Source organism: Hesperophylax consimilis, chromosome 1, assembly GCF_061612785.1.
Source record: "Hesperophylax consimilis isolate HC1 chromosome 1, BYU_Hcon_1.0, whole genome shotgun sequence".
Lineage (NCBI taxonomy): Eukaryota > Metazoa > Arthropoda > Insecta > Trichoptera > Limnephilidae > Hesperophylax > Hesperophylax consimilis.
Window position 1 is genome coordinate 40,539,668 of NC_142836.1, and position 15,458 is coordinate 40,555,125.

Below are 15,458 nucleotides of genomic sequence, written 5' to 3' on the forward strand. Positions count from 1 at the left end.
AGTTAAATCTGCATGCTGATTTATAATATTTTTCAAAATGTCTAGTGTTGAATTAGTTCAGTTAAATCATTGATGTATTTATATGTTATACAGGGACCCCAGGACCAAGAGATTAGCAGAGCAGCAGAAGGCGCAGCAAGCAGGCAGCAGCCCCATCCCCGAAAAGCTCTCCTTCAAGGAGAAGATGAAGATGTTTGCCCTCGAGTCTGGGGAGAGCAACACGCCCAAGGACAAAGTGAAGATATCCCGCGCACAGAGAGACATTGACGCGGTGCATTAAGCACAAGAGAACACCAAATTAAACATTCCTATTAATTCAGCGGTAATCATTGTCACCAGAGGCAGCTTCAGTTGCCCTAGGATTTAGTGATCCCTAGATTTAACTGCCCTTTATAGTCAGTCTCCAATCATCGGAATAGAACCGAGTCCATAATTAATTTGACAATTATTTTTCCAAAGTGTCTTGAGTCCAAAACAACAAAATTAACATTATTATAATAAGGACATAATGTAACAAATTAAATATAAAATAGAACAAATTTTAAACATATCACTAAGAGATGAATGATTGCTAAGATTGTTATAATTAAATGAAAAGATATTGTCTCACTCAAAGGCAGCCCGGATTGTTATTGGCATTAATGTGTTGTGGAGGCAGCTTCATTTGTCATCTTTATCAATCAATCCATTTTGTTTAATTCCTTTTCATTGATCCCCGACTTCCAACCCAGAAACATATCTTTTATTAACATTGTTTTCAATCAGACATAAGCTGATTTTATTTATCCGAGATAAGCTGCAAAAGAGTTTAATTTATAATTGCGTACACAGTGAAACTCTCTTATTAGGTTTCCCAAGGGCCGGTAGAAATAACTTCTCATGAGTAAGTATATAAATTGGACCATTTTTCAAATTCAGCCTTATACATAGTATGCGGGATAAATTAGGCTTAGGTTTTTTAGACGTCAGCCTTCAATGGACTGAAAACACAAAACATCAACATGGAACATATTATGTTAAGGTTGTTATATGTGGGTTTCACTGTATTATTATTAATTGTTTGGGACAATTAAAATCTTATAGGTTATTTATATTTCAGAATGCGAATATTTATACTTAATTTTATGTTTGATTGTATTTATGCATAATCTTTATTAGTTAATCTGCCATAATGAGTTGAAGGCCAAGTAGGGTGGTATATAATATTATTATATTCTTGTAGTCCTATATATTATACATAAAATTTATGTTAAATCATATGTAGTATTTGGAGTAGTGTGAAAACACCAGATTAAAGTATTGAATTATATCTACATTATATTTTTAAATCTCATTATATGCACATTTAATTAAATACAGAAAATAAATCAAACACACCCATGCTTTCATTTGCACCTGACAACTGTACTGCCGCTGTAACTAAAAACACAGTCTCTTCCTTGTGACTCAAGGAATACAATGTGTATTTATTTACCACGGCAGTGTATTGCTGGCAGGTACTGCAATGCATTATTCTACCTGAGACTACCATTTTTCTATAATGAGGAATGAGGACATAAGAGTACAAAATAAGTGCTCAAAAGAGTGACCTTCTACAGACCAAATCTGTAAAAAAAAATCAATAGGTAAAAACATTTTTTTTTAATATAAATATATATAATTTTTTTCGTTTTGAACCTTCCTTCCCAGGGACAGGAGTCAACTGTCCGATTTCAGAGAAATGCGTGAAATGATTTGAAAAAATTTCATGTCCGCGTGCGTGATTGACACCAAAAGTTGATAGAATGCAATGTCATCGACAACAAGTCTATCTGCCGAGTTACAGCTCGATCGGATGTCGGGAAGTGGGTTAATTTCCGCTTCCAAGATTTACATTCATTCATTGCCGAAAACTTGAGTGATATTCAAACAGGTGTATTTAAAAAATAACTACCTTCTCTTTTCATGCATAGTTTTCTGTTCTGGAAAATTCATAATAATACTAATGACATTTGATGTATTCAATTTTGAAAATGTGAAATATATGCACAAATAATAAGGTATATTATCTGATAAACAGAAAAAATCGCAATAAAACATAGTTTTGGTTAACATTGGTTAGTGGTGTCATTCAATAAATCGAACGATATGCTGATATAGGCCAAGCCCACAAATTTTTTGTACGTCAGTTTATTTAGGAAACAATATAAATATTCACATAGGATATACTACAGTATGATACATCCGGAGATTTGCAAAATGGGTACCCAAAACCATTTGAAATGCAAAATGGAAATGGGTCAAAACTTTTCCATTTGAAAATGCAAAATGCAAAATGGTTTTTAGAAAAGCATTTCAAATGCAAAATACCTATTTTCAAAATGCATTGAAAATGCAAAATGGTTTCTCAGGTCAAACAATTAAAATAATTATAGAATTTTTAAACAATTTTGCTATTTAATAATGGACATCAATGTAGAACAAACATATTACATGATGGTAAATCCAAAAACACCACGACTACAGATTGTGAAACCACAAAAAATTTGCGCGGGACTAATGTTGCCAACGTAAAAACATAGAAACTGCTATCTAACATTTAATATTACAAGCGTCACACAGTGGGCTGAAAATCGCCTTTCATAGACATAGAGACTTGAATTTTCAAGGGTATTTTTTTGGCTAGAAATGGATTCTGCTGATCATTACTATGCTATAAAATTTCGTACAAAGCAATTGCGTGTACAAATGAAGGAGTTATCATTTTTTAAAGAAAAATTTGTATGGCACTGACATTAAAAATGAGGCTATCTCTGGAATCATAAGGTTGGCCATTCTATCCTTACACACAGATATACTACTATTTATTTGTATTTTTTTGACACACTTCGTATTGTGGCGCAACTTGCGATTTTTTTTTTTTAATTCTCAAGTTGAAAAAAACACTTTTTTATGTTGATGATTCATTCAAATGCTTAAATGCTTTACATATGAGTATGCTTTGTCTAGTTTACAATATTTTATTTACACTGCAAGCCTAAAAGCATTTAAGCATTAAAATGAATCATCAACATAAAAAAGTTTTTTTTTCAACTTGAGAATTTAAAAAAAAAAATCGCAAGTTGCGCCACAATACGAAGTGTGTCAAAAAAATACAAATAAATAGTAGTATATCTGTGTGTAAGGATAGAATGGCCAACCTTATGATTCCAGAGATAGCCTCATTTTTAATGTCAGTGCCATACAAATTTTTCTTTAAAAAATGATAACTCCTTCACGTGTACACGCAATTGCTTCGAACGAAATTTTATAGCCAAGTAATGATCAGCAGAATCCATTTCTAGCAAAAAAAAAAACCTTTAATATTCAAGTCTCTATGTCTATGAAAGGCGATTTCATAAATAAACCACTCTCGATTTTCAGCTCACTGTGCGTCATGGCCCTATGTTCAGTATTTGAATCAGTATTTTTTGTAATGGTATCACTCAATTGCCAGGGCTCCTACCAGGGAGCAACTTGACAAATGTAAATTATCTCTCATAGCGAGGTTGAGGACCGACTGACATTTGGGGCTTATGAAAAAAAGATTAGTGGAGATAGTAGGAAGAATGTTGCAAAAAAGCATTTAAAATGGAAAATGCATTGAGAAAAGCATTTAAAATGCAAAATGGTTTTTAGAAAAGCATTTAAAATGCAAAATGGAAAATACCCATTTTGCATTTCCATTTGAAATGGATTTATTTGAAATAAAGCACATCTCTGGATACATCATATGGAGAAAAATCGAATCGAATGTTGTAAACAACTCATTTTGGCTAAGAACGCCACGCACTTATACAGTGTACGGGAAACGACGATGTTATGTTACGAGTTTAGTGGTTTATTTATGCGAAGTTATATGTTTCGTGTGTGACCAGCTTGATTCCCGCTATTTTTCGAAAAATCGGGAACCGGTGCTAAAAATAACTGCATAAAGAACCGGCTCCAGTCGCGGTAACCGTAGTTATGGCGCATTTCAGATCAGCCATCCCTACAGCTTACGTATCAAGAGCGATGAGTGTTTATTTATGCGAAAGCGGTTTAGATGTTGACTAGATTTTTTGCTGTTTATTTTAACATCTTTAGATGGGTTACGAATCACCTGAATCAGAAGTTGTGGTTTATTGTCTATGCTGTAGTTCCTCGAAACTCCATGCTGGAACTACACAATGTGTACAATCGTCCAACTGTACACAATCGTCCTGATTGTACATGGTGGTAGAAGTAAAAAAATATAAATAACCTTTTTTGAAATGACAACGTTTTAAGGTAGTTTTCGGGTTAAAAGTTGAATGGTTTGCATGGAAAAAACATTCTTCCGCAGAAAAGTTATTTTTGTACGGAAAAAAATTGAATTTCAAACAAATTACTTGTCATTATTACTTCTGCAATCATGTAGAATCACCTTCCAGTGCATTTTACCCCGGACACACTGTATAAAAATAAAATTAAAAAATTCACAAAAGAGCAAGAAGCTATTGAGTCACTCTCCTTGTTCGCATGATTACCCAAAGCAGACATCAAGGTTTATTATTTTTCTTTCTTAATTCATCCACTGGCTTATTCGTGGAGGCTACAAATCGTAACCATGCATCGTGTAATGACACTTGTTTTTTGCAGGCGATTTTTGCTTCGAATTGTATGATACTGGTTCAGCTTCATAGTGCTTTAAAAATAATAGTTTACAATAATTTTTACTTCATTCTCTCATACTAATATTATCTCATTAACGTCCGTCTCTAATCGAGACTCTCGATTATCTGCCGAACGCAGACTGATATGTAGAGGGCCGCTTCGTGCGAGCAAGGTTAACTCCTTCGATCCGGGTATTGTTTACAACTACCGGAGCAATCCTGGGCCAACTCGAACTCGAACCGACTAACTCGAGCTGACTCGAGCCATCGGACAATTGTGTAGTGCCAGCACTGTCGCACCAAACACCAAGTAGTTGTGACCATAAATAAACCATTCTCGTTGTGACTAGTGACTGTGACTCTATAATAATGTCTATGGCGTTGTGCCAGTGCCAGCAAGTCGGGTTGATAGTTCGTGAGAAATTCCCCAAATCGCGGGGAATTTGTCTGATTTTTCATGAATTGGATTGTTTTGGAGGGAGGACCTTTTTATGGTAATAATGTGAGGATTATGGGCATTTTTTTACCTCAAAATAATATTTACAAAAATTGTGAGAATGTACTACGATTTCGTTTTATTCCTAACAAATATTAAATCTATTTTTAAGTCCAGAAAAAAAAAGAAAACGCTGAAAATGACCATAAAATACAAAATAAATGGTAATTTCAATAAAATTTGTGTTATTTAGGTAAAAGAACTTGTGGGGAATTTGAATGTCTATTGTGGGTATTTTAGAAGATATGAACTGGCAACCCTGCAATCAGCACTGCCAGTTGCAGCTGCGAATAATAACCAAAACCAAAGCCAAGTAAACGAAATTTTCTATTTATTGTCATTTGTGAGAGGTTTTATTGTTGTTTTAAGCCTAAAAATATCATTTAAATGCACAATGGTTGATATTTATGAAGATTTAGAAAACTTTGACTTTGGCGAAGAAGTAGAAAAAGTGAGTTTTCTCTGTATATTTTCTTTTTTACACCTCCGACGATCAAATAAGTTTTGGCATTTATTTTTAGGTTATAATTTTATTTATAGTTATGATTGTATTTGGTTTCTAGCTTCGACGTGAAAATCATGCTTTATTGGATAAAATATCCGCATTAGAAGAGGAGAAGAAAGTTTTAACTCGGGTGAGCTATTCAATAATATGTTTTCGTATTTCTTAAAATTGAATATCCTGAAATGTCAAAACTAATTTACTTATGAAATTTTGCAGAAAAATACTGTAATAGAAAAGGAGGTTAAGGAGTTACGCACAAATATTTCATCTTTACTTAAAACCTCGACGTCGGAAATCCAAAGGAAAGACAAGACTATCGCAGAATTGAGAGAACGGTTAGATTTTCTTATTATTTATCTAATTAATAAAGTATCTCTAATACTTTTGAGGCATAAATACAATATTTTGTTATGTTATATATCTTTCAGAATTCGTTACTCATAAGAATGTATGTAAAGTGAATACTGTAACAACTTTTGTAAATTTCTTCCACATATTTCAGTTAAATTACTGAAGGCTGCACAGAAAAGCCATTTCTCATAGTACTTTTGTTGTTGCAATAATTATAAATGTTTAATGTAGACCAGTGTCGGCCAAACTGTCTGCCGCAAGAAGTGTCAGGTGTGGCTCAAAGGTCTCAAATTTGTTGATTTTAAATAATTCGTAACTAACTAACCTTCACGCCGTTTCTCCGCAGGGGTAGGCAAAGAGGACGGACACACTCTCCTTGCCTCATTCACATTCATACATACTCTTATATTATTCTGACTCTTGACATGGCCCGACTCAAGTATCTGATTCACTTGGTTGTGCCATGTCTTTCTCGGGCGTCCCCGACTTCTGCTACCATTCACATTTGCATCGTATATTCTCCTTACACTCATTTCTTCGTTCATTCGCTCTACGTGCCCAAACTATCTGAGCGTCCCTTTCTTAATCTTACTCATTATGCTTACATCAGCCTTGCATTTTTTGCGAATCTCCACATTTCTCACACGTTCGTACATGGTTTTACCACACATACACCTCAGGGATTTCATTTCTACAGCATTCAGTCTACTTTGATCCTTCTTCTGCCAGTTCCATGCCTCACTGCCATACATCAGGGTAGGTATCAGCACTCCATTGTGGACTGCTAGCTTCGCTTCTTTGGAGATTTTTTTATTAGCGCCAACTGCATTCTGTCCTCCATTAATGTATTTACCTGCATTTACCCTTCATTCAATATCTTTGTCAGCCTTCATATCTCTCGTAAACATACTTCTTAAGTATTCACAACTATATTGCACACTCTTTTCGTACTCTCTCTCTTTCAAACACCATGACTTTAGACTTACTTACATTCATCATTAACTCATTCTTCATACATACTTCGTTCATACTAGACAAGAGACTGTATATCTTCCATACTGTATAACCTCCTTTTCTATTCAGTATTAGACTGTACAATCAGCACAGCATCAGCAGCATAAAAGATGCAACATACTTTCAATTTGCGCCCAATACCACCTCTTTCAATTCTTGCATACAATTATCCATGTATAGATTGAATAACCATGGTGATATCAAACCACACCCTAAAACCCCTTTCACCCTAATACATGTTAAGCAGGGGTGCTCAAACTTGAACTGCTGGCGATCTACCTCAATATTATTAGATTCCGATCGATCGACTCTGAGAGGCTGCAAGTATGTGTGATGCAGGATTGTCATCTATGTAGGTAGGGTGTATCGTGGCGCAGATAAAAGTGTACATATAGGGACGTTGCACAATTGCATGGCCACGAATCCACATAGAATTTGGAGGAACGACATAAATTCTTTCGCAATATGGATTTTTTTAGTCAAGGTAGGTAGAGGTCTGCACTAAAAAGTCAATAAAAAAACTTATATTTATTCATAATTGCAAGTTTATTGGTTCTTACAAAAAACAAACGAGTTCTAGTTTCTAAACTTAACTAAATAATGACTTTGGATGTTGAAGCGTGGCACTGCATGTCCTCAGCATACTTTTCATACAATGGTACGTAATTACCGAGTGCTAATCGCAAGCACGATGACATATGTTCGTCAGTTAGTCGATTGCGATATTTTGACATAATTATCTTCATTTCAGAAAATGCAGACTCGCACAAGTAAGTTGACCCAAACATTGTCGTCAATTGAAGGGCGATTTGCCTTATGGGACATGGACACGGTCAAGCGGCTTGATCGCAAGCACGTAGTTTATTGTCTATGGCACTTTGTGTCAAGCATTTTGACCGTGTACCGAAGCTGGCTTGCAAGCATTGCGCAATTCTACGTGCTTGCGGCGAGGCTTGATGCGAATTTATATTTTTGTGGGAATAGACAAACGACAATAGACAAATAAATATCACGTATCATAAACAATGATATAAATTGAATAAAATTGTTATAAAATAGGTACTTAGTTATTGTTTTTGTGTTCAATTTGTAGAAATCCATCTAATTTAAAATTTTTGGAAGTATTTTAGTATTTTTTAATAATTATGACAGCGGTTTTCAAGGTCATTAATAATCAAACTGTAGAATAAATAATTTTCTGAATTTTCAATGGAGAAAACATATTTTTTGTATGAATACCGCACAAGATATTCATACAAAAAATAGCTGTAGCCTGTAATACACTTTGCAAATGCTCATGGGTAAAGCGGTACCTTAACTTGTACCATTCTTGACACCAAATTCGTTTCTTTTTATTATTTTATTCAAACATAAAGCTAACGTAAGAGCCAAGAACGCGTCTTTGACAGATTCCATTTTGCCGCGAGTCACGAAATGACAGGAAGGCATAGAAGTACATATACATAGACCACCACGAAATCACAGGAAGGCGTGGCCATGCTTGACGGAGAGGCTTGATGCGGGCTGTCAAGCCGCTAAGCATAGACAATAATAGACAACAATAGACAACAATAGACAAAAAAACTACGTGCTTGCGATCAAGCCGCTTGACCGTGTCCAAGTCCCATTAGATTCGGATATTTATCTGCAGATATAAAATACCAGAATTTTGTGTCAGATGCTGTGGCTATGAGATGTATATCTGATATTATCTGCAATGTTCTAGAACACTCCGTTCAGTAACTCAGTCCGCAAGCTACAAATAAATAATAAAAAAGAAGGCATGAAAAATGGGAATTTTTTCTCGAGATCGACTCAAAAAGCACTCGCAATCGACCGGTCGATCGCGATCGACCGTTTGAGCACCCCTGATGTAAAGCTTCCCTCATTATTCATTTTAATTTTAAATGAATTGTACATCTACATATATTCAAACACATAATTGTCACTTTCGGGCATAGTGGTCGATAGTGGATAACATAGTGGGCTATATTGACGCTGGTATATAAGCATCAAAATCAAATTCCCTCGTTGCGTTATTGTGTAAAAAAATATGTATTCTGATTTTAAGTGTTTGCTGCTTCATACTGAAGTACATTGGCTCTCTATAGGAAAAGTACTATCACGATTTATCTCTTTGCGAGCAGAAATAATTTCTTTCTTCGATGCTGAAAATATGGGAAATGATTTTCTTCACGAGGACGTTTCGTGGCTGGAAGTAATATTTTTAACAATCTTTTTGAGAAGTTAAACATTTTAAATGTAAGCCACCAAGGAGCGAACAAAAATATCATTACAATTACAGGAAACTTAAAATCTCTTGCTGACAAGTTAGAACTGTGGACCAGAAAAGTTAAAAATTCACAGCTTGATGGTTTCTCTGGTGTAGACCCTTCCTCAAAATTTTTTAAAATTATGCCAGAAGTGCAGAGAACTCCTTTCTACATCATTTTCCATCACTTGATCATCAAATGTTCATCAATCCATTCGTAATATTCAACGGTACACATCTGTCACTAAAGAGGAGGAAATTTGAATAAATTTAAAAAATTACCCTGTGCACAAAGCCTTATTTTCTGAGCTAGAGTTATCAACATTTTGGATATCGCTGGAGTTAACATCCTCGATTGGCTACAACAGCAATTAAATCTCTGCTCTTATTTGGTGTGCCGTGGAACAAATCCCATTCACAAGTGTGGCGGGAAGTAAAACAGTTTGGCCGACACTGATTTAAATTAAAAAAATAATTATTCTTTTTAATGAAACTCTCATGGTATAAGACTAGGGAATTTAGTAAATAAGAAAGTTAAAATTGATTGGGATTGCTCACTTACGGCGATCACAAGGTCTGACCTAGAAACAAACTCGCCACCAAACAGCAGAATGGAGCAGTTGTTCTTTGTAGATTAGTTGCTTATACTATATTACCCTTTCTTTATTATCCAAATGTTTTATTCCAGGGAAAATAATGTACCTATCAGGCCACAAAAACCATTTTTGAAATACAATCCCAATATTTTGCCCATTAACAACAAGCCAACAGAACTCCAAGGGAGACAACCTGAAAAAGCACATTTCGGTATTTTCAAACAAACGGGAATTCCAGCACAGAAAGGGCCAACGAATTGCAGTACTTATCGACCAATTAATGAAGAGAGAAAACAACCAGAGAATACTAGTAGACATCTCCTCAATTCACAACAAGGGAGTGGTTCAATTTCATTTGCAAGTGAATCGGGGAATGCTTTGCCTATAAAAGATACCCAAACAGACTTATTTGGAATTTCTCGTAGATATGAGAATTCTCTGTCTTTTCATAATTATGCCAAAACTGTGTTGTTTGGAGCAAATGAAACTAACCAAAATGATTCTCTGCAAAACTCCATCAATGCGGAGCTGGACCAAACCTCTAGTCAGCTGTATGATAAGGTTTTGGAACGGAGACTTCGACTGACGCAAATGGAGTTCGAGAAGGATTATTCTGAAGTGGAAAACTCGTTACATCCAAAAATTTTCGAAGACGAAACATCTCACATATCCCCAAAAAGGTAAATGAAAACTTTTAATTTGCTTTCTAACTTTTACTTCATTGTCTATTTTACAACTTTATATAAACGCAGCACAAAACTTTCTGTACTTTGTTTTGTGTTATTAGGTATTATATATTATACAGTAAATTAGGAAGTCTTCTATTCCCATACACCTCAATTTTTATCTTATTTTAAGCATTTCTAAAATTTTGTTGTGCATTTCGTTTTAGAAAATGTCCTTCTCCAAGAAATAAACGAGATGATTATAAAAGAAGCAACAGTCGACCCCGATCCAGATCCAGAAGCAATGAACAAATTAGAAGGAATAACATTAAACGGTCTCGAAGCCCTCTTCGACACCCGGATCACAAAAGCTTTCATCAAGGTCGATCCAATTCCAGAGATAGGAAAAATAATTACCATGATAATTCTAGCTTCCAAGGTAGATCTGGCAGATCTGGAAAATATGGCAGATACAATGAGAAAGGAAGAGGAGAAACTGAAAGACATTCTTCGCGAAACATCGACAGGTTAAGGTTGGAGAGAAAGGAACATTATAATGATAGTTCTCGGAAGCTTTCTGAAGAACGACGGAGGGAGTCCAACGCCAGCGGAGATAGCATTAGGTCTTCAAAGCACAGCCATGAATCTGGAAGGAGACCAAGTCCTGCGCGCTCATCAAAATGTATTTCCAAGGCTTCTTTTGAAGATAGATCAAAAATTAGCAAAGAAAAAGATGAGAAAAACAAATCAAGCACACATTTCATTGATGAAACGCATATTCCTAGAAAAAAAATTAAACTCGGAAACAATTCACCTCGTCATGATATACACAAGAAAAACGATTCGATTTCAACTGATAAACAAGGAAATCTTTCTCAACCTACCAACTATGATATTGAAGGAGAAATACAAGGGCAGCAGACTGTTAATGACGCCAAGAAAACCGTCTGTATTCCTCTACACAATAAAGCTAAGAATGATGGTCCAAACATGAAAGTATGTTTAATGTCAGATAGTGCTCATTCAGTAAAAGTTGTAGACTCCTCTATTAAGCATCACGGTATTAAGCCGACAGAACCAGATGGTGAGTCTAAAACCCCAATCATGACCTTGACTGATGACTGGACTGATTCAAATTCGTATAGTGTGAAAATAACTAAAAGGCCGCGTAGAAACGTTAAGTATTATTTTACTGATGATGATTCAAAAGAAACAGCAAAGACATCCCCTCAGGTAAAGACACCAGTTTTAATTGCAAAAGAAAGTAGTGAAAATGTTCACGAAACCAACAAACCCTCTGTTTCTAGAAGACGTGATACTAAAGATGTTAAGAAAAATTTAGTCCAACCGGAAATAAAAGGTGACATTAGCTTACCAAAGAAACATCTAGAGCAGGAGGGCAATAAAAGCCAAAGTAGTTTATCTAAACACCATCATGAAAAATCTGATTCCAGTTCCGAGGCTGGTATACCACAAATTAATTTAGAGAAATCTGAATTGAAATGCAATTTAAAGCAAGATCAAAAGAAGTCAGAGACTAGTAAAAAAAGTCCAGAAAAATCTGATTTGAAATGCCATACTAGCGTGCCTAAACACCATTCAGAAAAACATTCTGTTAATGTAGTGGAATCTGAATTGAAATGCAAAACTCTTACAACCAGGAATAAGCCTGCGAGATCTGATTTATTTGGTGACTGTAGTGAATCTGATGTAAAATGCAGTCTATCTGAAAACAATCTGGAAAATATGGAAGTGGTTGACACTTGGGTTGCCAAAAGTAATCCAGCCAAATCTGATTTAAAATGCAGTCTATCTGAAAGCAATCCAGAGAAAATGGAAGTGGTGGGCACTTGGGTTGTCAAAATTAATCCAGCCAAATCTGATTTAGAATGCAGACCATCTGAAAACATTCCGAAGGAAATGGAAGTGGTAGACTCTTGGGTTGCCAAAAGTAATCCAGCCAAATCTGATTTAAAATGCAGTCAATCTGAAAACAATCCGGAGAAAATGCAAGTTATAGACTCTTGGGTTTCCAAAAGTAATCCAGCCAAATCTGATTTAGAATGCAGACCATCTGAAAACATTCCGAAGGAAATGGAAGTGGTAGACTCTTGGGTTGCCAAAAGTAATCCAGCCAAATCTGATTTAAAATGCAGTCAATCTGAAAACAATCTGGAGAAAATGCAAGTGAAAGACTCTTGGGTTTCCAAAAGTAATCCAGCCAAATCTGATTTAGAATGCAGACCATCTGAAAACATTCCGAAGGAAATGGAAGTGGTAGACTCTTGGGTTGCCAAAAGTAATCCAGCCAAATCTGATTTAAAATGCAGTCAATCTGAAAACAATCCGGAGAAAATGCAAGTGAAAGACTCTTGGGTTTCCAAAAGTAATCCAGTCAAATCTGATTTAAAATGCAAGCTATCTGTAAACAATGTGGAAGAAATGGAAGTGGTGGAAATTTGGGTTGACAACAGTAATTTAGCCGAATCGGGCTCAACACATGACAACAGCAAACAGTTAAGACAACCCGACTTAAAATGTTACACTCGTAAATCTAAAAAGGGTCTTGATAATTCTTTTACCAATAAGCATACCCATGCAGACGATTCAGAATCAAAATGTAACGCTACTAAACCCCATCATGAAAAATCTGGTGCCAGTGAATCTAAAACTCCTATAGAGAATTTGGCCACAAAATATGACACCAACAGACATACACAACATGAAAAGTCTGATACCACTAAGCCTAAAACTCATGTAGAGATTTCGGACTCAAAATGTGACATAAATAAATCCATGCATCATGTTGACAAATCTGATGCCAGCAAACCCAAAATTCGCAAAGAGAATTTGGATTTAAACTGTGAAACCAGTAAAAATACAAGTCACGCTGAAAAATCTGATAGGAGTAAGTCTAAAACCCATCTAAATAATTTGGATTCTAAGTCTGATTCCAGTAAAACTAAAACCCACCTAGAGAAATGTGACATTGGTGAAACTAATCTTAAGAAATCTGACACCGATAAATCTAAAATCCATTTGGAGAAATCAGAATCAAAATGTGACACCCGTAAAATCAAAATCATTCCTGAGAAATCTGATGCCATTATGCCTAAAATTCATTTGGAGAATTCAAACTCAGCTTCTGATTTCAGTACATCTAAAACCCATATAGAAAAATCTGAAACCAGTAAACATAAAAGCCACCTTGAAAAATCTGATTCCAGTAAAACTAAAACCCACATAGATAATTCGGAATCAAGACCTGATTCCAGTAAAACTAAATCCAACATAGATAGTTCAGAACCAAAAACTAATTCCACTGAAACTAAAACCCACATAGATAGTTTAGAATCAAAAACTGATTCCATTAAAACTAAAGCCCACATAGATCATTCGGAATCAAAACCGGATTCCAGTAAAACAAAAACCCATTTGGACTCCAAACATGATTTGATTAAAACTAAAACCCATCTTGAGAAGTGTGACCCTGGTAAAGCTACAAACAATATTGAGAAATTTGACGTCAATAAACCTAAAACCCATTTAGAGAAATCAAACTCAAAATGTGACGGCAGTAAAACCAAAATCATTCTTGAGAAATCTGACACTAGGAAGCCGAAAATTCATTCTGAAAATTCAAACTTCGAATCTGATTCCAGTAAACCTAAAATTCATACAGAGAATTCAGAGTCCAAATGTGACACCAGTAAACATAAAAGCCATGAAAAATCTAATACCAGTAAGCCTAAAACTCCTCAAGATAATTCAGAAGCAAAGTGTGATTCCATTAAATCTATAAAACAGCTCGAGAAAACCAACTCAAAAGGTAAACCCAAAAAACATATTGAGATATATGATTTATTCGGTGAGACCAGTGAGCAAGAAACCAATTCACGGAAAACTGATTTGTTTGGAGAAATTAGTAATCCTAAAACTAAATCTGATTCAAAAAGCGCGACTAGTTTATCTAGAAACAGCGAAGTTAAATCTGACTCTAAATCTGAGTTCAGTAAAGTTAAAAGTAATATCGACAAAAGTAACACCACCCTGCCTAAATCGGTCGTCAAATCTGATGCTTGTAAAGCCACAACTGATTTAGAGAAACCTGACACTGCCCTGCCTAAATTGGTCTCCAAAGAAAAAAGTGACACCAGTAATACCGCAATAGAGTTAGACAAATGTGTCACTACTGTACCTAAATCGGTCCCCAAATGCGACACTAATAATACCACAATCGATTTAGAAAAACGTGACACTACCCTGCCTAAATCAGTCTCCAAAAGTGATACTAGTAATACCACAATTCATTTAGACAAATGTGACAATACCATGCCTAAATCGGTCCCCAAACGGGACACTAGTAATACCACAATCGATTTAGACAAAAGTGACACTGCCGTGCCTAAATTGGTCCCCAAAGGTAATACTATTAATACCACAATAGATTTAGACCAAAGTGACACTACTGTGCCTAAATTGGTTGCCAAAGGTGACACTAGTAATATCACAATTGATTCAGCCAAAAGTGACACTACTGTGCCTAAATCTATCCCCAAATGTGAAACTAGTAAAACTGTAACCGATTTAGAAAAATCAAATGAGAAACATAATCTGTCGGAGTCTAAACAGATTGAAGAGAAATGCGAAACTAGCATTCCTTCAATTACAGCGTGTGCAAGAAAGACCTGCGTTACACCAATCTCAGAAAATACCCTGCATGTTAAGATTTTCAGACGGAACACTGTTATAAAGAAGTTATAAAATTGAAAAATTTTAATAAAATGTATTTATTTGACAGGAACTTGTTTCTATTAATAGTTCTTGACACATTTGCTGCTGCCTTGTATTGTGAGAAATTGGTAAATGCCACATTTTTATACTTTATCCACTTAGTATGTCATGTT

General features: G+C 35.3%; 2 protein-coding genes across 6 annotated transcripts in view; both read left to right on the forward strand.

Moving 5' to 3' along the window:
• cno (adherens junction formation factor afadin) overlaps positions 1 to 1,353 on the forward strand; it is a 59,528-nt gene extending 58,175 nt beyond the window's left edge. For all 5 annotated transcript variants that reach the window (XM_089633947.1, XM_089633954.1, XM_089633963.1 and 2 more), the window contains one exon: positions 94 to 1,353. In XM_089633947.1, the coding sequence (XP_089490073.1) occupies positions 94 to 280 (187 nt within the window). In that variant the 3' untranslated portion in view covers positions 281 to 1,353. The remainder of the gene's footprint in view (positions 1 to 93) is intronic.
• A 4,066-nt stretch (positions 1,354 to 5,419) lies between these two features.
• Positions 5,420 to 15,319, forward strand: LOC149426891 (uncharacterized). Its single transcript, XM_089633986.1, has 5 exons — positions 5,420 to 5,599; positions 5,712 to 5,783; positions 5,870 to 5,988; positions 9,979 to 10,566; positions 10,779 to 15,319. Exons 1-5 carry the CDS (start codon positions 5,543 to 5,545, stop codon positions 15,313 to 15,315), a joined length of 5,373 nt encoding a protein of 1,790 aa, XP_089490112.1. The 5' UTR covers positions 5,420 to 5,542; the 3' UTR covers positions 15,316 to 15,319.
• Positions 15,320 to 15,458: the final 139 nt, after the last annotated feature.